This window comes from Notothenia rossii (genome assembly GCF_949606895.1).
Source record: "Notothenia rossii genome assembly, chromosome: 3".
Lineage (NCBI taxonomy): Eukaryota > Metazoa > Chordata > Actinopteri > Perciformes > Nototheniidae > Notothenia > Notothenia rossii.
Genome location: NC_136901.1, coordinates 20,261,923 through 20,289,583, shown reverse-complemented (window position 1 = coordinate 20,289,583; position 27,661 = coordinate 20,261,923). Strand labels below are relative to the sequence as shown.

At 38.7% G+C, this 27,661-nt stretch overlaps 1 protein-coding gene across 2 annotated transcripts; it reads left to right on the top strand.

Annotated features, from left to right (window-relative positions):
- Nucleotides 1–204: 204 nt before the first annotated feature.
- tspan5a (tetraspanin 5a) lies at nt 205–25,963 on the top strand. 2 transcript variants are annotated; one of them, XM_079671869.1, is made up of 11 exons: nt 205–595; nt 1,668–1,718; nt 8,633–8,779; nt 8,870–9,040; nt 9,216–9,341; nt 9,910–9,957; nt 20,719–20,835; nt 20,931–20,992; nt 21,851–21,964; nt 23,592–23,633; nt 23,728–25,963. In XM_079671869.1, exons 1-9 carry the CDS (start codon nt 515–517, stop codon nt 21,921–21,923), a joined length of 876 nt encoding a protein of 291 aa, XP_079527995.1. In that variant the 5' UTR covers nt 205–514; the 3' UTR covers nt 21,924–21,964; nt 23,592–23,633; nt 23,728–25,963. The 2 variants fall into 2 exon arrangements, with proteins under 2 accessions (XP_079527995.1, XP_079527996.1); XM_079671870.1 differs by lacking the exon at nt 21,851–21,964 and having other exon boundaries at nt 209–595.
- Nucleotides 25,964–27,661: the final 1,698 nt, after the last annotated feature.

Here is a 27,661-nt window from a genome sequence, read left to right as displayed (position 1 = left end):
TTATTAGAAACGACACCACACACAGTTTTTTGTTGTTGTCATGTGTTTTTTCTGTTTATTTATATGTTACTTAATTAAGTCATGTATTATTATTATTATTATTATATTTTTTTGTAAATGTTTCTCATCATTCTGGACACAGGAAGTGACCCTTCTTTCCTCTAAAATGATTGGCTGCCTTCTCCGTCTTTCACGTCTTTTTCTAGCCAATCATTGACGACCACCCGCAGCAGCCGCACCGCCTCCTGTAGGCGCAATTTGTCCACTAAACAGAGCAGCGTTTTTATTCTGCGGTTTACTGCGGTGACTTCTCCTTTCTGTGCTCGGTGCTGCCGGTGTTAGCGTCCTGAAAACTTCCAGAATGTTCGCGGTGCGGATGGAGAGCGGCTGCGGGAACATTTGAAGCGGACGGAGTGAAATGCATCCCCGGAGCGCTGAACCTGTTCCATCCCACACACAAAGCCTGTGAGCAGGCCGTGCTTTTCCTCTCACAACGCGCCAAGGATGCTCAAAGATGTCGGGGAATTATTACAAAGGCAACGAAGTCAGCTGCTGCATCAAATACTTCATTTTCGGATTCAACATCCTGTTCTGGGTAAGAAGCTTTATTGTGTTATTTATACGGTCTGCGCCTCTCTCAAGTGCACTTCGGTTATTATCATGTCCACCAGCCAATAGGGAGGAAGGAAGGCCCCGATATTGTTAGCATTTTATTATGCTGCCGTTGTCATTAACGATATTTTCCAGGAAGATATCAATGCATGTCTGACTGGTTTCATTCGCTCGATAACATCCTGTCGGAGCTGCTGCGGGCGCTGCTCAGCTAATCGGCTTTTTGTGAACTAATGACAGCTCAGCTCGGTCCGATCAGGATTATCATTCATATCACCCTCTGAAGCTCCATCATGTCCAACTTTATTTTTCAATGATTGTGTAACTTTTTTATTTTTAAATGCATGTGTAATACTTCAGACTGCATGTAGACATGATGTAATGCGTTTTAAAAAAGTGATGTCATTCATAACCGACGGTGGTAGTTCACAGCATGACCTAACCAACATGAACAGTTTGAATGCACACAGAATCACAATCACAATCAGAATACCTTTACCCACAGAGGGGAACATTTACATTTGTTACAGCAGAAAAAAGCCAAAGACAGCTCAATGTTAACTAAGAAGCATGCATACAAATGTTTTAAAGGCATATAAGTTAGGGCTGAAAATACCAAGTATTTTCGTTGTAAATGTAAAGAATACTTTGCATAAATTGTCAAAAGGTCCTTCACAAGTTCCCACATTTCCAAAAGCTGTAAACCCTGAAAGTCGATGCTTTAATGTAAAACAAACATACATTTCATATTTTTTCATTTGATATGTTTACTTACTTGTTGTGGACGACAATCTCAGGAAGACGCCTCTTTTTGTTTTACAGTGACTTTATTGGAAGGGCTAACATACATGAAACATTCATGCTCTGGTATAGTGCTGATATATGAATAAAGAGGGTCTGAGATAAGGAGGCTGCGGTCAGAGCAGAGGCAGGATCTGATCAGGGTCACAGTGTGTGTTTTCATTAGCAGTGTGACAGCCTGTCATTATGTCACACTCATGCCCCCCCCCCCCCCCCCCCCCACTGTGATCTGACTTGACTGTGGTGTTTTGCAGCTGCTGGGCATGGCCTTGGTTGCGATCGGACTGTGGGCCTGGAGTGAGAAGGTACGTCAGGACTCTGAGGGGGTTGTTGGTGATATTGCCAAACAGAATACACTTTCTACCTACACTCCCACATATTTTTTGGGCATACTTATATATTTGTTTTGAATAGAATGTTGTTGTTTTAATGCCACAACTTATTGAAAATTAAAGCTGCACTAATCAACAGTCTTATACAAACAATGGTAGAAATAAGGGTTTGTCGTTTTAAAGGGGTAATTTTTTGGGGTCAAAGAATCATTACAAACATTCCGATTCCCCTCAGCTCTGCAGAGCCTTTTATCCCTTTAGAGCTTGTTGTGTTGGATTTACAAACTGCAACCAACTGCAACCTCCGGGTCTGAAAATGAAATCCAATTCTGCAGTCTCTCTTTTGGCCATCAGGGGTCAATTTCGATAAAAGACTGGTGATTGTATATAGTTTATCAGAAAATAAACCTAGGCTGCAGTCGAATAGTCCATTTAGCTTAGGAACCTTCCTAACGGAGTGAAATGACCCGGAAGTCCCTCAGTGGCAGCCATGATAAGTGCCGTTCGAATTCTCTAGAACAGTGGTCGCCAACCAGTCGATCGCGATTGACCGGTCGATTGTCGAGTGTGGTGCGGGTAGATCTCGGACCGTTAAAAAAAAAAAAGTAACAAAAGAAAGACAAATTCAATTTAAAGTCCATGTAATGTCCAAAATAAATGTTATTCTGTGTTAATAAATCGCTTCATCACTTTCCACTGTTTCATTTGACATATCAACATCAATGATTCTTTCCATAAATACCCCCCAAATAACATGAAATGTGTGCCACTTTCCCGTGTTATTCCGCTCTGGTAGCGAAAAGCTTGCCAGCCATTAACCCAGCTGTGTGACGTCACACGTGGCAAACACCAGCCTCGTCTGGATTGTTTGTTTTGTATCCTTCCGCTATTTTCGCTCAACATATGTGTAACCGGACCTCGCTAAACTTTTTTTATCTAACAATTCATGATGGGGAAGCGATGTGTAGTTGTGAGCTGTGAATGTTTCCTGATTGCTATAAACATTGATCATGGGTGCTGGAAGATTGTGCACAAAACTCGGGTCAGAATTAAGTTACTACAGGTGTTATGCCAGCTTGAGCTAAATGTCACCAGAGTACAGTGAACTTGCCTAGTGACTGAAATATATAAAAGTTGAAGTGAAATAAGTAAGGCCAAAAATGAATTACGTCTGAATATCTTTATTATTTTTACCACTTTTAATTATTTGTGGGCTCGCACATATACCAAAATAGACTAATGTACACTGCAATAAAGATAAAATGTTACAAGTGAAAAATTAACAAAAGAACCCTTTTTTATTTATCAAACAGTAAATTAATACAATCTTACAAATTTGGAAAATGTTGTTATATTTACATGTTTCTTTGGAAAAATAATATTGTAAATGATGTACTTTGTAAATTATTTACATCATGCGAAACCATTTTAACCAGTTCAGCTGCATGACTTATGTCAAATTACAGATTTGGCCATTGAAATCCCTGATAGCGGCCTCCCGGTTCAGGGTAAGTCTTCCGTATCTCGGTTACAGCACATGCAGGCAGCGGGACTCTGATTTTTGGGCCGAGTACACCCCAGCACCAACGTACAAACTGTCGATAAGCTGTATATCGATACTTCCTAATGAAAAAAAAGTATACAGATTATAAATATATTTGGAGAAAAATAAAATGTTATGTAGTACTATTATGTAGCAATGGTTACAAATTGGCTTATAACATGATATTTGTATTTTACTTGTACAAAATAAATATGAGGTTATACATGACTGCTTGACAGAATCATAGACCTCTTATATATTTCCTCACATGTGTAGTTGTTTCTTTTCCCAAGCATACATTGAACTTGCATACACAGAAAAAATAAAAGCCAAGCTGTTTTTGACTGCTTGAAAGAGTTTAATGGTATCTTTAAAAGTGTACCATATATGTAGCGACTAAAAGTATTATATGAAAGCAAAGCTGCAATAGGCAGTTGGGTCAATCAATATTTACTTACTGGTGTAGTGGGCCATCAACTGCTCTGTGTTGTTGTTTGTATTGAAGATACGCTATTTTCAGTGTCCAAACACTGAGACAGCCTTCTCTAAAGCCTGGGTGGCTAATAATGCACCTTGGTTTCTCGTCGGTGACCTCTATCTGGCAGAGTCCTGCACGGGTCTGATTTTCAAGACCCGCTCCCGCCCCGCACCCGTGACGTGCAGTACCGAACCCGCCCCGCTACCCGCACATATTGCCAATTAGTTCCGCAACCCGACCCGACCCGCCGGCACAAGATCTGCAACCCGACCCGAACCCGCATATATATAAGCAGTGAAAACGTGCAATTATTAACACACGCAGTTGCATATTTGGCTCAAAAAGCCTGGGATGTTGTTTATTTTCTCCATCTAGGATGACACCAAAAGCCTCCCAGACGTTGGATTTCGCTCTTGAGGAAGAGTTATTGAAAATGCTGTATTCTCCGCTATAGAGAGCTTCACCTCAGCCATTCAGAATGTGGTGCGCTCAGCAGCAGATAGATGCACTGCAGAGGTTATGATTATGCTCGGTCCCGCGGAGGAGAGGTCTGAGGATTTAAACATTAGACTAAATTATTATTGTTTAAATATATTTATTATGCAACACCCGCAACCGGACCCGTATCATCTTTGTTTTACCCAGAAGCGAACCCGGAAAAAAGCGTTTGAAAAAATACCACCCGCAAATCACCTTTTTTGCGGGTCACCCGTCGGGTACCCGCGGATACCCGACCCGATGCAGGACTCTGCTATCTGGTCAGTAGGTTGCAAACTGTCTATTTGTTCCATCACCTGCCAGATCTCTCTGCAGCATACACATTCATCTGCAGTGGGCATGCTTTCACAGCATTGACATGTACACCTGAATATTGTACATAACATTAAAAAACAAAACAATATCTGCCGGACGTGTGAGGAACAGATGACAAATTAAGATCGACATTTAGTGCAGGTCAAATTAAATAAAACAGAATTTACCATTCAGTATTGCCGACTCGAGTCTCGCCGGCTGCGGAATCCGCTTCTCTTTCACAAGTTTCTGCCTCGTTGTTCGATTGCTGGGCAGGAGGCTTGTACTTATAAGGCAAGATTCCTTGAAGTGAAAGGCTAGCTGGTTCACTCTCTACTTCTGTAACTGAATCCAGATAACCCACCGAATCTGAGCTTGAATGATCGCTGTCGCTGTCGCTGTCTGAAGTTATCGCGTTGCTTGCCATTTGGACTGATTTGATCAAATGGCAATGTTTGCCACGTGTGACGTCACCGCTCGTTCGGGAGTGATCGGGGGCGTACTCGGCAAACTTCGGAACCAAGATCGGTTTTTAACGTATATGTCATTTAATTATGACGAAACTTTAAACATTTTTATTTATTTTTATTCTGGTGATATCTAAACTACATGTTAAAAAACACCTGTGTTAGATGCATTACATGGCCTTTAAATAATAATGTTTGAAAAATACGTTTTTAGATGTAAACCTATCATCTACCACCCCGTTAGCAGGTGCCACTTGATTGACGTATATTTGAGACACCTAATAATATAATACATTAACCGTGGCTTAAGTGAACCTCATCATGACACAAGAGACCACGGCAGGACTGTAATTTCCCGTGTTCAGTGAACGCAACAGAGGCAAGACACCAGGCCAATCAGAGAGTTGCATGGAAATACACGTGTGCCTGTGTCATTCAAGCTCGGCTCTGTGTGTGTGTGTGTGGCAATAGCGCATTTAGTGTGATGGAGAGAGGGAGTGAGGGAGAGAGAAGGACCGGTGCTAGCGGGGACTGGGATGTTAGCATCTGGTTAGCTAGCTGCACTAACGGACATAAGGAGCTGTTTCCACAACAAGCTGGAGGAGAGTCCTCTCCTGTCAGACTGAGGGGCTCAGGTGAGCTAAAGGACTCTCTGAGTGTTTAGAACGGTTTTGTCACAAATTATTCAAAAGATTATTTCCGCGGCACACCTTCATATGATCATTATAGTTATACAAACAATAAGAGAATAAATTAAAAACAGGTATGAAATAGCCTACTACCTGTATATGGTAGTAAAACAAGAATACAGTTTAAAAGGGGAGTGATTTCTAAAATATCCATAAAGAAAAAGAAAATCTGTTTACAGTTCTGTTTCATATGGGTGCTGAGAGAGGTATCATTAGATCCCTTCATGTTGCTCTCAAAGTGCACCAGATGGGGAGCATCCCCCCGGACCCCCCTAGAGGAGGTGAGGACCCCCCTAGAGGAGGTGAGGTCCGCCCCCCAATAGCACTTTACCCCTGCCTATATGCCGTGAGTTGATTATGGAGCCTTCCTTGTAACAGTAATTCAGATGCAATTAGCCTATATAAAAGGCCTCAAATTGGAAGCATTGTCTGGGCCGTCTTTTTCACTCAATTCTGCAATAGGTCGATCTCGCCTTTCACCTAGGCCGAGGTCGGTGATCTTGGGCTTAAAAAGGTTGGTGACCACTGCTCTAGAATGATAGGAAAGGAGGTTTCAAAATTCCTTTATAACCTCCTTTAGCTTAGGAACCACTGGACTTCCCTAACCGAAAGAAGAGGAGAAAATGCTGCCCCACAATGCCTTGCAGCCGCAGCATTTGACATCACACAACAGTCGGCCGTTCACGGACACAAACGATTATGACGGAGAAGTTATATCATGAAAGTTACGGTGCTTATTAAGCATTTTAAAACGTATGTGGCAAGTTGCCTAAGTGCTTTTGTTTTGAACGTTCATCAGTATTATAATTAAAAAGAGAAATATGAATGTTAGTTTTTACTGAAATGATCAAATAAAGTCAACATTTCACTGAGCTGTGTGGGGTTTGTTCAACTTTTAAAAGACGTTTGAATGGTGATATACACAGTGATAGGTGTTAAAGACTAACGTTTATAATAAATACATTTGTATTGATTTTAAGATATTTTCATAGTTCATACAATCATACGTATTGGGATCATTTGAATTAATGTGGACCGGAGGGAGAGGGTGATGAGCATAAGTTTTACTTTTTTATTTCAATTCCAACTTTGGTCATGAAGAATATGTTTCTCTGTTGTTCATAAAGCATAAAGCAACAGCATCAGGAAAAAAATACATAAACACGTCGGATAGTGAAAGTGCATTCGGATTCTCTAAAGTACCGCAATCTCTTCTCCTACTGTAAGTCCTTTTGAATTCTCCTATCCACTATCCCTTAACCCCGTGACGTTTCACTCAGAGGTCAAGGAATAGGAGATAGGGTTAGAACTTAGGAGCTGATTTTTAAACTATCCGAACGCAACCCTGGTATCACTTGCTAGTAAGTTTATGGCCTCATATCCTGATAGAGTGGCGAAGTCCCTCCCGTTCCGGTGGACCTCCATGGGACCTTATTTTGGAAAAATTATGTATTGAAGTCATTTATTTTATTTTTACTTGCAAAATTATCTTTTTAAATTGCCAAACATCATATGTGTAATTCGTATCACAATTCAAACGGGATCGAAAGATAATCTTTCTCTCTCCATTGACTTCAATACATAATTTTTCCGAAATAAGGTCCCATGGAGCTCCCCCGGAAGGGGAGGGACTTCGCCACTCTATCAGGGATGCCAAAAAAATTCGATTATGGAGACTGTAACGAATATTCGAAAAATCGAATAATCGCTGGCATCCCTAACCCTGATTGGAAGTATTCTCCAAATACAGCATGTTTTAAATTATGGTTGCATTTAGAGTTAAAATAGAGGCAGGCTAATTGTTTTTTCAGCCATCAAACTCCGCTACCGAAGCTAACAGCGCTAACAGCAGACCTGCATAATGCTGCGCTATACTTTTTACCACACCCCGTTGCCAAGCAACGCTTATTGTTTAGGAGGTGTCCTTTGATAAGCAGGCAGTCATATCATTAGCCAGAACTAGCTAGATCTGATCGATATGGACATAAACGCGAGTAAAATCTGACAGGAGAAAGAGATCAGTTCAGCCGCTGCTGACGGAGACACGCAGCTCTGCATGATCACCTGCAGCTCTACATGATGCAGCTCTACATGATGCAGCTCTATGATCACCTGCAGCTCTACATGATGTAGCTCTATGATCACCTGCAGCTCTACATGATGCAGCTCTATGATCATTTGCAGCTCTACATGATGCAGCTCTATGATCACCTGCAGCTCTAAATGATGCAGCTCTATGATCATTTTCAGCTCTACATGATGCAGCTCTATGATCACCTGCAGCTCTACATGATGCAGCTCTATGATCACCTGCAGCTCTGTCCGCTGTGACGGACTGGTGAGCGGAGCAAAACACACACTTTAAGTTAGACCTAACACACGTAGCTAGTTTATCTACCTCTGGAACTAGCTAAACTATACATATATTTATTCTTTACTGTCGGGTCAATCATTACTGGATCAGCGAGCTGCATGAGATACTGACGGGCTGTCAGGAGAGGGAGAAAGAGGAAAAGAGGCTATCCCTTTGTTATTATCCAAAGTTACTGTACACTTTTGAATAATGTAGTTGATCTACTATAATTAGTTTGTATAGAGTCGTTATCAATTTCTTTTAAAGCTCAATAAATAACAAAGAAGACCTTTGACCGGCGCTTTTCTCATTTTGTCCAGAAGATTTCAACTTTAACGGAGATGTTGACCGGCAAAAAAAAATTCTAGCGGAAACTCTGGTCCCTAGGTATCTGATTTAGTATTCTAAATGGGTCTAAAATGAATCGGAGTGCAGCGTGTATCAGAGGGTAAAACCTTTTCTGTTTCTATTTGTGCTTCCATCCTGTGTGATGTCACTGCGACCCTCTTGGCAGATGTTCAGTCTTGCAGAGACTGGCTCTGACCGGTTCTGTCTCTGTCCTCAGGGGGTTCTGTCCAACATCTCGTCCATCACAGACCTGGGGGGGCTGGACCCAGTCTGGCTCTTCATGGTGGTCGGGGGGATCATGTTCATCCTGGGCTTTGCAGGATGTATTGGAGCACTGCGGGAGAACACCTTTCTACTGAAGTTTGTACGTTCCATGACAAGACGTCCATTCTGCACGCTGATGGGATGACTGATGGAGAAACTCACCCACTGTTTGTCTTTCTGACCGCTGTAGTTCTCCGTGTTTCTGGGAATCATCTTTTTCCTGGAGTTGACGACGGGGATCCTGGCGTTTGTCTTCAAGGACTGGATTAAAGACCAGCTCAACCTGTTCATCAACAACAACATCCGGGCGTACCGCGACGACATCGATCTACAGAACCTCATCGATTTCACCCAGGAATACGTACGCTAGAAAAACAGCATGTTCATTTATAGTTAAACACAACATCATCCTTATTGTACTTCCAGTCAGATCCACTCGTACTAGTATTTAAAAAAAAATGTATTTGATCATGTTGGTCAACAGAGGAAACCTGTAATTCAGATAAAGCCTCTAACAGTTCTCTGCTCTGCTTCAGTGGGACTGCTGCGGTGCGTTCGGAGCGGACGACTGGAACCTCAACATCTACTTTAACTGTACTGATGGGAATCCCAGCCGGGAAAAGTGTGGAGTCCCCTTCTCCTGCTGCACCAAGGACCCCGCGGTACGAGACCCTCATTTCTTCACTTCTCCATGAACATGTTAGTTATAGTTGTAGCATTAAAATATACTTTACGTACCAAAAGTAAAAGTACTCGTTATGCAGAATGGCTCATTTAAGCACCACATGTTTACAATTGTTTTATCATAATTATTGATGCATGACCATGATTTCAACGTTGCACTTGGTAAAAGTGGGGTTTATTTGAATTACTTGATATACTAGTCGCTAGCTTGACCTATAATAATGCATTAATTGATATGTATTTTGTATTAGAAATCTAAATCTGCAAAGTAGCTAGTAACTAAATCTGTAAAATAAATGTAGTGGAGTAAAAAGTATAAAGTAGCATAATGTGGAAATACTCAAGTCAAGTAAAAGTACCTACCGGTACATTTTAAACTTAAGGACAGTACTTGAGTAAATGAACTTAATTACGTAGCACATTAGGTCAAGCTAATTCAGATTTCCCTTTTTGAATTTGAACCCTTCCTGTACATAAACATGTCTTTGTATTGCTTGTCACATCACAAGGCTGTTTTTAATATACAGCTGCTCTTTGTGTCTGTAGGAGGACGTCATAAACACTCAGTGTGGATACGACATCCGAGCTAAACCAGTAAGTCTTCACTCACTCTTCCTCACTCTTAGATTCTCTTCTCTTATTTATGACTCGGTTGGAGTTTTTGTTCACTTTTTATAGATATTATGTAGCTATTTACTGTTAGTGATGTTACATGGGTTTTAAAGGAAGGCTGAAGGTGTTTTTAAAGCTGCTAATAGTCCAAAAATCATGCTAATGCTAAATCTTGCTATTGATTGAACTATTATTATTATTTTCACTTCGAAATGAAAGGGTAGGAAAATATCCGATGTGACAGATGTTACATTTTAGAACTGATTAATGTTAATTTAGTTGTTGGGAAGACATGGACCTGACCCGATTTAGTGAGAAATTAAAAACAGATATAAAATCAGATATCCATTAATTATTATTTGAATTAATCTTATTGGAGGTTTAATAGTGTTCTATCATCATGGCCATTACCATAGTCTGCAGATGTGGCTAAACACTGCTTCCATTCCCATTCAAGAGTTTCCATAGTGTTGAGATTTTTCTCAAATGAAGAGTAGTAGCAGACGTCTGAACTTTGACTGATGAATGTGAATATTTTCTCTTTTTTAAACCAACATTTATCTTTTCATCAAGACTGAGTTTTTATCAAATGTTAAATTCTGCATTTGTTTTTCAGAAGTAGGTTTACACATACAAGGAATTTGGTGTAAATGGGCATACAGAGACACAGAAAGAAGAATATGTTTTTTGTTTTTTTTAAAGGAAGTAGTAAGTTATTTAAAAAACTATTTTAAAGACTATTCTGAAACATTTAAAAAAAAAAAAGACAATATTATATAAATATGTGAGAAACTTGGTACAGTAAAAATAAAACTACAGATGTAGCACTTAATTTCAGACTCCAGCTTACAGCTTCCTGCCTACGACCTACCAAAGACCAGTATAGAGGAATGTTAAGCCCTCCCACTATTTTCCAAGAGGGCGTTGCCAGATTTTCAATTTCAGGTTTTAACCAGGAGATGGCGCTTCATTCACAAATACAGAAAGACAAGTTTCATGGACTTTCAGTTGTGTTTTGAAGAGCATTTGAACACATCAATATTTTAGATCAACTAAAGTATATCTAATCTTGTAATTCAATAATCTATAGTCTTTATATATTAAATAATTATAATGTAAATGTTTACATTACACTTCTTTATTTGTTATGCTCATACTTTTACCTTTACAATCGTTTGCTTTAATATGCAGTATATTTTTTGTATATTTTTGTGTTTGCTTCCTCCTGCTCCCTTTCGGACACATACTGTATGATTTATTATTATTATTAATATGAAGATATTATTAAGATAAGATAAGATGTTACTTTATTGATTGAACATTTTAGTTTAGAATGTGCTGTCCCACGGTAATTCAGAAGGCTCACAGGTCACATTCCGACCATTATTTAAAACAATAGGTGCTTTCACACCGTCTACAGTTTGATTTGTATAGAGGGAGCTCTGTCAGTTTTCAAATTACCCATTTGCTTTCGGGGAGCCCTATTTTTCAGAGCACATCCTGCTACTAAATATGTCACACGCACGCTCTGTTGACTGGCGCAGCAGCGCGGATGCGATCAATTGCTATAAAAACACTCTTCTACTAATACAGACGGTGTCACTATGCCGGCGGATGTGGCCGTTGTTGAAGCTTCTTCAGGCTCCGCATCGGCAGGCCTCTCCCTCGGTGTGGAGCTGTCAAGCTCGACCCTAACGCCGCTTACAGCCGGCCAACTAAAAGTTGTTTTCCGTTCACGTTGTCATTTTTAGACTCCTTTGCTTCTTTGCGTGTGAATCCAAAAGCTGTGACGCTTGGCTGTTTTCGTTTTGCCATATTTTTTATTACAAAGCCAGAGTTAAAAAAATATCAATATGAACATTTCAAATATCGCGCCGCCATAACCATAGCAACGTAAGTAAGAATGCAGCGCCGCCACGTACAGATGGCAACACCCAGACATATTCACAAATATAAAACAAATATTCAGAAACTGTAATGAACAATAACTATTATTTATTTCAAGAACTGTTATTTACAGAAACTCAATATTTCTAATCTGTGTGACACAAATATGCACGATTCTTTTGGGCTCCCCCTATTTATCTCAAAGTCAGCCTTCAGGGGAGCTCCCCCCCTCTTCGGGGGAGCCAAGCTTCCCCTAGCTCCCCCCCATTTCGAACAGTGTCTGTGGCTAAATGGCCAGCGATTAGGTGCGGCAAATTTATCATAGGTGATCAGAGCTAACTGCCTGCCGTCAGATTTCATTTAAAAAACAGATCTGATTTTAAGACTATTTCTGCACTCATAAAGAATGATAAGAATAAGAATAATGCGTATTGAACTGGTTTAATTAATTAGTGAGTTTATTTAACACTAGAACCGCCAATCGGGTCAATTTGTGTGATGTGTGTTGTGTGTGTGCAATGTAACTTTTTTTCATTAAAATATTAAAGTCTCCCAGTCCGTGACTTTTCCTGAAAGTGTGTTATGTAGCACCCTATTTTGTTAAAAATTGCATTCTAATAGCGGGATTTGACGGGTTTAGGTAGGCCTATACAAAAACCTCTGGCGGTTCTAGTGTTAAGGTAATTAGGTACAGTAGAAGCCCTTTTTTATCAGTAACGAATTTAGCGGTTGAACATAAAAGTCAACTAACTGAGGGTCACTTGCAATGACAGTGTTGTGTCTAACTGTAAGCTTGTCACTCAGAGTAACCTACAGTTAATTTAGCTGCTGGAGAAGAAAGATCAAGGGGGGAGGGGGGGAGAGAGCTGTGGTTGATGGGCCATTAGTTGTGTAAATACACAGCTGAGAGCTGCCGTTTCATTCAGACTGTTTAAAAAACGGTAACAACGGACTATTTTTCTTAGCGGATGCATGTCAATTTAAATCAATACAACTATGTTTAATTTAAATCAATACATACAACTATTTTTTAAATCAATAAAAACATTTTCAAAATCCATAAAAGCATTTCAATTAATATTGGGAGTCATGTCGTTACTCTGTTGAGAATGTGGCCGTGTAATAAGCGGGGTTAATTTGCAGCGACTTGTTCCTTATGGGGGAAATAACACCCGTCATGTGTGTGTAGAGGTGTGTGGTTAAAACACTTTCATGAAGTGAAAGAATTTCCTTCTATAAAACAGCTGTGGGCAGCAGTGAGTGTCACGGACATGAATTCATAGATCAAGGCAGACTGGTGCACACACTCTCCTGTCCTGCCAGGCGACACGCCCGTTCTAAGCCGTGTCCCTCAATCACATCCCAAGCATCCCCAAAAAGTGTCAGTAGGGCCTGGCTCATTTCGTGGCATCTGCAGGCAGTGGCAAGTACTTCCGGCATCTGCCACAGAGGCCGCTACTCCGTGGTATCTGTGGCAAGTATATGCCACAGATGTGGTATCTGTGGCAAGTATATGCCACAGCCACAACTTGCCGTGGCAAGTAAATGCCACAACCATGCCAGTATATGCCACAACTTATATATGCCACAACTTGCCGTGACAAGTATATGCCACAACTTGCCGTGGCAAGTAAATGCCACAAGTTAAGAGTTAAGAGAAGGTTTACGGTAGCTGCCACCCGCCTTCCGTGGCAAATGCTGATATTTAAACCCGTATTTATCACGTAAAATGTCGCTGTTTTGGCATGACTTTATCGGACTGATCTGTACACAAGACTGATGATCTGTTACTGATGGTCCGATCATATTTTTTAAAAAGATTAAACATATGTTCTATAGGTTTTACTTGGAGAACGTGGTTTGTTAAAATAAATAAACGTGCTATTTTTATGATAATACTCAAGATATATTATTAGTAAGTTGACATAAAGATCTAACATTGTTGACCAGAGGTGGGAAATAGGCTAACTTGTATACTCAAGTACTGTACTTGTGATTTAGAAATAGCCTAGTTGTACTTTAGTTGAGTATGTAAATGGTATGTTACGTAGTAGGCTACTTACCCCACTACAACTCAGAGGTAAATTGTGTAATTGTAGCCTACTCCCCTACATTTATTTAATACGCTACCTTTAGTTACTTACTACAGATTCTGATTAATGATGATACATATAATCAAGTCTTAAATCAGACTTTATAGTTACTCCTGGAGTAAATTCACAAGATACCCTACTACAGTATACAAAGTCATTAAAACTAGCTGCACCTTTACCAGCTTTGAGAACACTTTCATGATCAATTATTATAATGAAAACATGTAATATGCACTTTAAGTATATTGTTATGCTAATCATTTTGCGCTTTTACTTGAGTAAAATTTTAATGCATGACTTTTACTTGTAACAGAGTATTCCAACATTTAGGTTGGCTACTTCTACTTTTACTTCACACTAGAACCACAAGGGGTCGCTGTATAGCCTACCTAAAACCACCAACGTGTCAAATGAACAAATGCATTGATTTTCAAGGTACAATGTTATTTTATTTATCATACTAGAACACAATGAGTGTTGCCACTACATCGCCGTGGCATGTGCCTTGGCATTTGTGGCATCTCCCACAGAGGCCACTACTCTGTGGCATCTGTGGCAAGTATATGCCACAGCCACAACTTGCCGTGGCAAGTAGGCTATATGCCACAACTTGCCGTGGCAAGTATATGCCACAACTTGCCGTGGCAAGTAAATGCCACAGATGCCACAACTTGCCGTGGCAAGCATATGCCACATCTTGCCGTGGCAAGTATATGCCACAACTTGCCGTGGCAAGTAAATGCCACAGATGCCACAACTTGCCGTGGCAAGCATATGCCACAACTTGCCGTGGCAAGCATATGCCACAACTTGCCGTGGCATTTGCGCATGCTGAACGGGAGTTGCCACAAGATGCCAGAGTTAAGAGAAGTTTTACAGTAGCTGCCACTCGCCTTCCGTGGCAAATGCTGATATTTAAACTCGTATTTATCGTGTAAAATGTCGCTGTTTAGGCATGACTTTATCGGACTGATCTGTACACAGGACTGATGTGCGATCTCTATTTTTCAAAAAGATAATAAATTATCATTTATATTCAATTTTACTTGGAATAGCCTACGTGGTTTGCTAAAAATAAACAAACGTGCTATATCTATGATAGTATGCTAAACATAGGCCTATATTGTAATAAAAAAAGAAATATTGGCAAGTGAGCGTTGCAACGCAAGCCCTTGGCAATTGTCGCTTCTTGAGGGGAGTTTCCACTGCTTGCTACGATAACCAGGTGTATTGTTACTAGTAAAGACAAATAATTAAAAATAAATATCTGTATTGACACAGCAACGTGTACAATGGTGTTATTAGACTTGGCTACAGACTTAGGGCAGCTGTAACTGATTGCAGTTGCCACTGCTAGTGAGATGCTAAGATTTATATTTTATAAATGAGGCAAAGGACAGTTATATTTGATTGTACACATGTATAAATGTGTTATTTTAAATCCAGGCATATGTACTTAATTTGTATTATTTTCGTTGTTAATAAACAGATTAATGTCATTGTATCTGTTTTGTTGTTTAATATTTTAATTCTGGTTGAACATTTTTATTTAAATGCTTCAGATTATTCTTATTAGATATTGATATCGGTGAATCCAAACAAACCATGTTATTCCGTTAAGACAATCATGACAGTATATTAAAAATCAAGACACAATGCATGCTTTTTTATCCATCCTTTTATTGCGTTTTGAAAGTGGTGAACAATTAACATGAAGAATGTTCTCTTAAGCATGATACTCCAAGCAATCCTCATTTAACCGTATAAAGTTGATTTAATATGTTGAGGAAAGAGGGTTACAATGTAATATAATTACACCCTTGTTAAAACTGTTTGTGTGCATCAGTAAAAAGGTTATATGTCATGCATGCAAATATCAAATCATTGTGTTGCTAATTAACATAAACAGATTTTGATATGATACGTTGTATTTAATTTATTTATCTAAAATGTTGAAATCTTTGCGTTACAGCAAATAATAATAATAAAAAGAAACAGGAAATAATTTACACATTATTAGTAGATATTTATCTACAGAGTATCTAAAGAATAAACAATATAGCCTACTGAATATGTAAGAATACACTACAATAAACCATCTCACTAAAACCAATAGAAACATATATTTGTCTTTCTTAACCCTTTCATCCATGAATTATGAAAGCCTCACTCAGGATTTTTTAAAGTGTTTTTATTGCTCTTGGGGCATGAAAAACAAGATTTTAACTTTAGTTTATTTGTATCTATTTTTTTCAAATTTAGAACATTTAAAAATACATTTTAAAAAATAATTTTAAGGATGATGTTTTCCTTATTAATAAGTCACAAATCACAAACTCAGTAAATGAACACTGACATAACAAAAACACAGAAAATGACCACTAGTTGTCATAAAGTAAAACAGTAACAATAGGAAATTACAGTCTTTTCAAGTGAATGTATATATTTATATATAAAACAAACAATAGAAGCACACTTACTGTCAAGTAGCCTATACCAACATTAACATAAGATAATCCTTATGTGTATTATGTATGATGGAAATCCATCAAGGGTGAAAGGTTATATCATGTGCACAGCTATTGCTTATGGCAATGAAAATCGTATTGGTCCCGCCATGCGTTTTAGAAGGGGGATGATTTTAACCGTTTTTATTTCAGGGGGGATGCCATCCCCCCTCAACTCGAGTACCGACTATTATCATAAAAATAGCACGTTTATTTATTTTAACAAACCACGTTCTCCAAGTAAAATCTATAGAACATATGTTTAATCTTTTTGAAAAATATGATCGGACCATCAGTAACAGATCATCAGTCTTGTGTACAGATCAGTCCGATAAAGTCATGCTAAAACAGCGACATTTTACGCGATAAATACGGGTTTAAATATCAGCATTTGCCAGGGAAGGCGAGTGGCAGCTACCGTAAACCTTCTCTTAACTCTTAACTTGTGGCATTTACTTGCCACGGCAAGTTGTGGCATATAGCCTACATGCCACGGCAAGTTGTGGCATATATAAGTTGTGGCATATACTTGCCACGGCAAGTTGTGGCATGGTTGTGGCATTTACTTGCCACGGCAAGTTGTGGCTGTGGCATATACTTGCCACAGATACCACATCTGTGGCATATACTTGCCACAGATACCACGGAGTAGCGGCCTCTGTGGCAGATGCCGGAAGTACTTGCCACTGCCCGCAGATGCCACGAAATGCGCTTGCTGTCTCTCAAAAGTGTATTATGTTGTTACATGATCTCAGATGTTATGTTTCAGTTGTGCTCTGTGTATGTTCAGTGATGCAAACTTGTCACCTTTCGGCGAAATTCGCCGTTTTGAATCCAAAATAAGTCGTTTGTGTGATTCATGTAGATCTGCAATAAAAATATTTTTGGGGTATGGGGGGGTCTGGGACCCGGAGTAATCTGCGGCCGTGAGCTGTTATGTGCCATCATGACACGCATTGTGTTCTTTTTTTATATATTATAATGAAGTACGAGCTGTGTGCTCGAGTCTTCCTGCCTGTCGGCTCTGCTCATGGATGTATAATAAGGCTCTGCTGCTCCGAGATGATGGTCTAGCTTCAGCAGCTACATTACCTACGGGTGCGTTCGTTAATATTAGCTGTGCGTCCGGAGTCACTGTGGCACAGACTGGACCGCTGGTGAACAGCTGTTAGAACGGGCCGTTCAGGTGTTCAGAGCAGAGCTCCCTGTCGGAGGGTTATGGCTAGAAAGGATCCGTCTAGTGTAAATATGACGTCACGTTCTCGTTGTAACTCTCGTTGTAATCGGAGCGGCTCGGAAACACATCTACAGCAGTAACATGATGCAACATATTGCACCAGGAGCTATCTTGGGACTTTTACTGCGACAACGTTGACTTGCCTGTGAATAAAAAATAAACCATAGTGTTGGTGATCTACAGTGTTGTCATTCTTCTTTGAACACCAGCAAGACCGCTAACACCCTATTTCAACAATTACACTCCCTGTAATTGACATAATTAATAGATAGTTTAGCTTCTCATCATCATTTGCTGTGGCCCACTGATGTTAACGATCGTAACTGAAAGGCTGCCTGCTAAACGTAAACATTCAGCCATGTGACATTCAGCCAAACTCTCGCGAGAGTTTTACAGAAGACTGATCCTTTCTAGCCATAACCCTGTCGGAGCGGCAGAGCGTGATGTGAACTGAAAAGTTTTTCTGTGGCAATAATATTTAAGGAATCGTTGAGCTAGCTAGCTAGCATACATTGTCACTATCTGCTAACGTTAGCTTTAGCCTTCTATTTCTAATAGTTTTTTTCATAGGCTATAAACAGAGGTGGTATAAGTATATATATATTGTACTTGAGTAAAAGTAGAAGCACACAGATGTTGTACTAGAGTAAAAGTAGAAGTACTCAAATCTTGAGTAAAAGTAGAAGCACTCAGGTCTTGATTAAAAGTAGAAGTACTCAGGTCTTGTACTTGAGTAAAAGTAGAAGTACTCAGATCTTGTACTTGAGTAAAAGTAATAGTCCCAGAGTGTAGGAATACTCTGTTACAGTAAAAGTCCTGCATTCAAAATGTTCCTCAAGTAAAAGTAGAAAAGTATTATCATCAAAATATAGTGAAAGTAGCGACAGTAAAAGTAGTCATTGTGCAGATTGGTCCATTTCAGAATAATAGATATATGTTTTATAATGATTGATCATGAAAGTGTTCTCAAAGCTGGTAAACGTGCAGCTAGTTTGAATGACTTTGTATACTGCAGGGTAGCTTGTGGATTTACTCCAGGTGGAACTAAAGTCGGAATTAACACTTGATTATATTTCACATCATTCATCCACATCTGTAAAGTAACTAAAGGTATTACATACATGGAGTGGAGTAGAAGTACACCATGTACCTCTGAACTGTAGTGGAGTAGAAGAACAAAGTAGCAAAACATTGAAATACTTAAATAAAGTACAAGTATCTCAAAATTGTGCCCAAGTATAGTACTTGTTGAGTTTATGAACTTAGTTACTTTACACCACGTGGCTATAAAGATAGAAAGACTAAGCCTTGCACAGAGGCATGAAAATACATTTTCAAAATGTTCAACAGTGCTGCCAAAATTATAAACTGACTGCTACACAATTTAAAATAAATGCTTTTATATATTTCTATTAGATGTGACTCTTTGGCGTTTCTGTTATTATTAACACTGCTGCTTTAGTTGTTCTGACTGCTAAAATCCTCTGTCATTCCGTGGGGTGGGGGAGCCGGGGGCTCGGATCATTGTCACCTTTTTCATACCTGATGAGTTTGCATCCCTGTATGTTAAAAAGCCTCAGTCACCTTAATTCATGTAATAAAAACATCTCAGGTCAGTAACACTCAAAGCTAAATGTGCAATACCATGTTCAGCTATGTTACTATTTATAATGTTATTGTTGTTACATCAGAAGATGTACATATTGAAATGATTTCTTAACTTACAATAGGCTATTTTTTACAATGTGTGTTGGAAGGATTTATTAAATTACAATGAATATTATCATTGTTGAAGGCTTTTAGAGAAGGGTGAACTATAAGCCTGAATTACATAACATTTTATGCCTAAAAACATAAAAGCCACAATAAATAAATCACAATTATTGTAGTTATTTTTACCTCCCGTATTGCTTTCAACCCACCAGCTTTTATGGTGTTGTTACATCACTAACTGTAAGCTTGTCACATACAGTCTATGGTCACTCAGAGTAACCTACAGTTAATTTAGCTGCTGGAGAAGAAAGATCAGGGGGGGAGGGGGGGAGGGAGCTGTGGTTGATGGGCCATTAGTTGTGTAAATACACAGCTGAGAGCTGCCGTTTCATTCAGACTGTTTAAAAAAACGGTAACAACAGACTATTTTTCTTAGCGGATGCAAGTCAATTTAAATCAATACATACAACTATTTTTTAAATCAATAAAAACATTTTCTAAATCCATAAAAGCATTTCAATTAATATTGGGAGTCATGTCGTTACTTTGTTGAGAATGTGGCCGTGTAATAAGCGGGATAATTTGCAGCGACTTTTTCCTTATGGGGAAAATAACACCCTTCATCCAGATGAGGATCCCTCCGCTACACTTTGGGATCCTGATCGACCGACGAAGCTCCATTAAAATATACATATTTTTGGTGAATTACTGAGTTTAGGCACGTTAATAACGTTTTAATGAAGTTGAATACAGTATATTCATATGTGTCAGTGATTTCATGTCAATTCGGCGAACATAAACATAAATGATCGTGGTGAAGATGATTAAATTAGGATTAAAAATCGAGAGCCGGGCTGCATTTCCTCCCGTTCGTTTTTTTCGAATAACAAAATTATTTTGTTAAATAACAACATTGTGATGTTTTGTAAATTATTACATGTCTCTTATTTAGCACAGAGTATGATATCCGTGACATATGGATCTTAACAAAGTTCCGCTGTACATCCAGCATACTGTATCTCACTTTATTTCACATGAGCTCCAGTGTGGAACCCCACTGCACCCCCTGGTGGATCAATGATCCATTGCAGCTGGATTCATTATAATTACATTTATCTATCACGGGGGCGGTCTCAAGTCAAACTGGAGGTTTTCCCTTGAGCGAGGGCAGATCACGTACCAATCACAGCCCTCGCGTTTCAAACTGTCTGAAAGGAATCGCTACATCTGTATATTGAACGTTTCTAACCTGCGGGAACAAATAGCCAGATCTAAAGTGTTCGATGATGAGTGTGTGTTACCGCAGGACTCGGAGCAGAAGGACTACATCAACGTGAAGGGCTGCGTGCCTCAGTTTGAGAAGTGGCTGCAGGACAACCTGACCCTGGTGGCGGGGATCTTCATCGGGGTCGCACTACTGCAGGTCAGGTCCACTCCTATGTGAAACCTTTATAATGTTCCAGAAAAATAATGCATCTGTTTTTAAAAGTATGTGTTTTTTTTTTCTTTGATCCACAGATCTTTGGAATTTGTTTGGCCCAAAACTTAGTGAGTGACATCGAAGCTGTGCGGGCGAGTTGGTAAGAAATGAGCTTTACTTTGAATACCTAATATCAAATGTATCCTGTTTTTGAGGCACACTTCCCTTCAATTTGCACCCCATGTTTCCATTTCACACCATGAGGCAGTTCAGCCCTGTCACTGTAGAACTGCTGGAAGAGTCTCTCATGTTGTAGAAACATCCGGCCATATCAGGTTACTCCATTTTTGAAAAATCTGTGTATTCCATGGTGGTGCTGGATTCTTAAGATAATTTTTGGATTATAGAACTAGTCACAGTTAGCAATGCCCCCCCAAAAAAATTCTAAATTGTTCTTGGTACTCACCTTCTATGTGAGATAATTCCTCAAATGAAACATAATAAGCAGTGGTGTGTTACTTAAGTTCAATTTTTGGAGATATTGTACTTTATTCTCCACTACATTTATTTGACACTTGTAGTTACCAGCTAAATAAATTGTTAGTGTTTTTACGAACATGATAATATTACATGATAATATAATGTACTATAATATCCTAACAGTTCCAAAATGGCCATTCTGCATAATGATTATTTTAAGACCATGGTATTTATACTTTTAGTTCAGTATAAACCAATGATCTGAATTATATTCTGGCTATAAGAAGAATGCTTGATTGTTTTTTGAGTCTGGAACAGGGGAGGAACCATATGGATTTTTTTCCAGCTGATACCCATAACCGCTAGCTGTAGTAACTGATAATACTAAACACTAAAATCAAAAAAATAAACATACGCAATTGTTACATCAAGAATGTAGGGCCCTAAATAACCCGCAGAGTAGGGGGAGTAAAGGTTTTTGAGCTTGATCATCACAATGCCAAACTCACCTCATTCTCCCTCCTCCATGCTTCATCAGGGTGCCCCCCCCCCCCTCCATGCGTCGACTTCCACCACAGTCCAGCAAGAAAGCATCGGCTTACTACTCATGAGACACACTCGCACACACATACTGTATGTGTGTTTGTAGCCGGTGGGTGTGATGGATCCATGTGGTCTGTGTTTTGTCTTGCTGTGATTGGCTGGATGTGTTCTATTTAAGTGAAATAGTGGAAGCCAGTGGAAGTGTTTTATAATGACTAATAAAGAGCCAATATACTGCTAATATGCATGTTAATTAACAACTAGTTGATGGTGAATTTTTGTACCATAATATAAAGTTGTACCGCTTATATGATGAACATCGATGTCTATGTGCCTTATTCTGTATTTGACATAATTGTTTCAATAAAAAAAATATATAATTATAAAAAGTCATTACAATGAGATAGCTAAGTCAATATAATGACATAGTAAGTCATTATAATGAGATAGTTAAGTAATTATATTGACTTACAGGATTTTTTTCCTATGGCGCAAACAGGATTCCATATAAGAGCTGTTCTATCATGTATTTTATTAATTCATCATAAATAATCAAACTCTTAAGTTTAAGGTGACTCCACACTCCATAAAAGTGCTTTAGAAATACTGCAAAGTAACCCTGCTTCCTCCTCTCAGCATGCAGCATTTTGCTGTGTTTTTCAGTGTTAGCTAGCTAATTAGCAGTAGGTTAGCAATTTGTTCAGAATGATATATATATATATATATATATATATATATATATATATATATATATATATATATATATATATATATATATATATATATATATATATATATATATATATATATATATATATATATATATATATATATAGATATATTTAGTTGTTTAGTTGTTGATTCTGTGTATATATATATATATATATATATACACAGAATCATTTTAAACAGTTATAGTTATAACAATAAACAAATGTTTAAAACCCAAGTGATCAAAAATCGACATTAATCTTTTCTGGACTCAGGTGCATACTTTAAATTGAGAGTTGGCACAGTTTTGTTGACTTTGGGAACTTTGATCAGATGTGCTAACCTTGTGTTGGTAGCTAACAAGCTAGCTAACTAGCTGTTGGCCATTGTTTGTCCTTACAAATATATCAGCATTTCTAGAAGTATGAAATAATACTCACCTATTGAGAAAAGTCTAAAATAAAGATATTTGTCATGTAAACGGATCTTGATAGATGTGTTAACCTTTAAACTGAGGTTTGATCTACTGCTAGCAACTTAACATTGTATCTTGGCAGTCTTAGCATTGTTAGCATTGTTAATAAGGTCCCACCATGATACTTTAAGGACCATGTATGATAGTGAATCATGGAACATAGTTTCTAGTCACTGCATGTTGATGACTTTCCTACAGTTCCTATGAGCCGTAGCGTTGGGTTGGTTTGCATTAATGAGCCTTCAGTCATGTGGCTTAGACAACAATCCCTTCTTTCTTTTTGGCTTTGCCTCCACTGTGACTGTTTCCAACTGAAGACATTTCTTTCTTTTCTCTCGCTCTCCATGAACTCTTTCTCTCTCCAGCGTGTAGTTTAGATCCTTTGCAGAACACTGTTTTCAAGCATTCCCAACCTTAACCCTTAACTTCTGCTTCCTGTTGTGCCCCAGCTTTTATTTTGAAATAAAGACAAGGGGGTTGGAGCTTTGATAACAAGCAGATCATTTAAAACAATTCTAATGATTTCTGCCTTCTATTTTCCTTTTTACAGTTTCTTTACCTGATGCTTGAAGCAGCATTCAAACTCTAACAGGTAACCTTTTTTATTACATTAAATATGGCTGTATAAATCTAGTACTTATCAGAAAGTCATGTTTATTAGATTTTGTATATTTTTGTTTTGTCAGCTCCGGGCTCTTGAACACACCTCCTTGAACACATCATAGGGATGCATTCAGAGGACCTCACAGATCACCTGCACCATTTTGTTCACTGAACCAGCACCTTTTTTCAAGGCACTAATATGTGGAACGCTCTGTATATAACACTGTGTGTGACTTCTGTAAAAAAAGATAAATGTTGGGGAGGATGGTTAAACACGCACTACATGCAGGTCGTCACAATGCTCCAGTTTTGATAGCTACATGTAGAGAGTAGGAGTTTTGATACATCTTTTTGATATTAGATCGGTATTTTTCACTGTGGACATAACGCTGCATTGCTAAACTCATCATGAAGGATGGTGACATTATTGTGAACAAGAAGCTGAGGATCAGTTGAGTGCTCCATGTTCTCTCCGTCACTGAGGCAAAGTTACAAAACTGAAAACGGGATGTCCTTCCTTTTTTCAAATTAACACTTTGTTAGATGTTAGTGTTTTACAGCAGATTCAAGGACCTCTTCAGATGCAGACACACATTCCTATTTAACCATTGACAAGAATTACTCATTGAATAACCTGCTTTACAAAATGAGAGTTCTTGTGGTGGCAATGAATTGTAATTGCTCAGTGACAGACAGAGGATGGATAGTTGTGGGTACTGAAGAGCTAAATATTCTCCTGAAACTTACTTATATAGCATTGAAGGAAAAAAATTGACTAAAAATGACTTCAATTATTTAACATAGGGAGTCACCAGTAGAGCAGAAAGGGATCAGTTAATTTATTGATTATACTGATTTTCACATTTACCTGTGAGTTTTGAACCACTGCTTTTTTTGATACTGTCTAAATTAAAGTACTAAAAATGTGTAACTACATGTCAGATACCTGAAAAAGGATATTAACTGATTTAAATCCTTTTCCAATTTTGGACCATTTTATTGGTTGTTGTATGGTTACTCATAGACAACATTTAAAGCTCAAAATCATTCTGGCTTTTTCAAGTCTTATCTCAATACAACTGATACTTCTAAGGTGTCTCTATCACAGTTATTGTTGCTCTTTTATTCCTTCGTTCAATACTGGCCTTCAAATGATCCTTTGGTAGCGTAAACATCCACAGTCCTCACTCCGTGTAAAAACATGCTGTCCAGAGTTTGAAGCTAAAGCGTGTACAGTTGTTCAAAATTCAATCAATCAAATAGGCAACTTTGAACCAGTAACTGAATACATCCCAACTCTGAAAGAAATGCTGATGGGCTCATTTGGACCAGGGTCCTGAAGGTATTTGAACCAGTTTGGATAAAAGGAATGATTATAGCGACCTAAAGCTCAACACATGGTATATGGGTATTATGGCCTTTAGAAATATGAACTTTTTGGAAAATATTGGAAAACTTGCTATTCTCAAAATGAGCAGTTCAAAATAACCTGTGTTGGTATGTTAAGAAAAGGTAGCCTGTCCTATCCAATATAAAGACGACATTGCAAATCTTAAGCAGTCTTTCTTCATGAAACATGTTTGATCCAGTAAGACCACGAAGCGTGTGTAACCTTGCTGTCATCATTCCAGTGTTTAGCTGTCCAGGTTTCACAGTTCTGTGTAGAGAGCCAAGGGTAAAGTCCTCTCTGTGGTGTGGATCTGAGCATTTCTAATACACTTCATATTTTTGAGACGGGCATTTTGGAACATTTTCAATTCTGATGTATAGTGTAGCCCATGATTGTCTTTCGCTGTGTGTATTTTTGATCTGATCAGTATACACAATAATGAATGATCTAAATCTTTAAATGTATTCTGGATTGCAACTTAATTTCAAAATAGATGAAGATTTTTCTCATTGTTCCTTTTGATGGTTTAGGACGATTATTTGCTCAAAGCATGCATCACTTGTTTGGTTTTTCGGTATCTTTTCAGTATGTCAACATTGATATTGTGGAACTTGTACACTGAAAACGTGGAAGTGTTATCTACTTTAAAAGGGATTAATAGTGTTTTTGATACTAAATATTTATTGTACATTTGGTTTTATAACATCTCTGGTGTATTGGACAGCAAAACCTTCATTTCTACTGAAGCCGATGTGTCTCATGTGTACATTTCACTCACCACTTCCTGTTCCACTTTACTGATTGTTTAGATGATCACTGAATTCCCCACAAACGTTGTAATGTAACTACCTCCTCTCATCTCCTTGTCTCATTTCCTGTTGAAATTGGACTGATTTTGCCATCAAGTAAAATGTATTAAGGTGACAAAAAAAAAACTGAGTTTTTTTGCTTTCTTGTCTCCAGTGATATATTTCGTTCAGATTTTTGGCACCTACAGCTAACCGATTTGTTTATGCATTGCACTTCCCACACAGCGTCTGCCGGTATCCTGGACATCTTTGGTGTCCTGCTGCTTACACTACACTACTAAAATAATAAGAAAAACGTCAATACAGATAATCATTACCCGATCCAGTACGAAAAAGAAAAGCAGCTTCCAAAGTAGAAATGGAGAAAAAGTTGTTTTTTTTCATTGTGAGAGTGACAGGAAAGGCCTGGCTTGGTTGGGATCCCAGTTGTGTTTTAGTAAAGCATGGGAATCAGTGTCGTCAAAATTGGTATAAGGAAGAGGGCATATGCTTTGGCGCCATTTTTTAGCAAAACGCAGATAAATGATCATCAATAGCAACAAGTAAAAACCCCGCCTACTTTTGGTCAGATTTTTGTGCTAATCAAAAAGGCTCATAGAATTAGGCAGTTTAGGTCGAATAAATGTATACCTGAGTCATGGGAACAATGCACTTCCATCCATTTTCCTCCGTTTATCCGTAGTAGGGTTGCGGGGGGAGCAGCTCCAGCAAAGGGCCCCTAACTTCCCTTCCCCTGGTCATATCTACCAGTTTTGATTGGGGGACTCCAAGGCGACCCCAGGACAGATCCTTCCAACTATATCTGGAAGTATTATGCCTAGCCAGGGGAACTGGATTTCCTACAGTCCAAGGGGATACAAGTACAACTGGATTGCAAGAACATCGAGGCATGTCACCCTCTACCCAGGCGGAAGGACAGCGACAAGCCGGCTATCATACTGAGGTTTGTGAACAGAAAACACAAGATCAGTCCGCTAAAATAGTGAAGGAAGCTGAAAGCATCAGATGTCTATATGAATGATAATTTAACTAAGCGCAACACTGACATAGCTAGAAAAACGTGCTACCTAAAGAAACAGAGAAAATTTCAAAACACTTGGACTTCAAACTGTAAAATATGTATTAAACGGAACACCAGAGGAAGCAAAAGTGCTGGTCATCAGGAACGTCATGGATTTGGACAGATACCAGTGAACATCATCAGACACCGGACTGTGAGGTAACACACACACAAACCCGCTCATATACATCTGAAGTCAATAGTGACATAACTCAGGATAAAGGATAATTATCAGTTGAAACTAAAAACATTCGAGTACACTGATCACAAGCTACATGACTTGGAACATGAAACTGATCCGGACAATAACTTTTTCTTCAGCAACAATATCTGCTAGTACTACTGCACTGATGAACAATACAACCAGAACATCGAATCAAATGGCAAATTATCAATCATCCATTTTAATACCAGAAGCCTTTATCAGGGCTATTCAATTGGCGGCCCGCGGGCCAAATCCGGGGTGATATTTACTGGCCCTTTGAGTATAATGTTAAAAAGTAATCATCAAATTTATTTTTTGGGCCAGAGTGCCTTTATTCCAGAGAAGGTGTTACATTGAGAGATAGAGGGGAAGACATTGCCTGAAAACTTCGGCGGGCTCGGGTTTCGAACTAGCTACTGTAGTGACAACTCCTGTCATTTATTGTTGTTTGATTTAATTAAACACAATATATGCACTCCACTATGCCGTTGTAGTATTTACTGTATCCGAAGTTCTTAATATGATTGCTCATATTTCAAGCCATCTTTTTCCC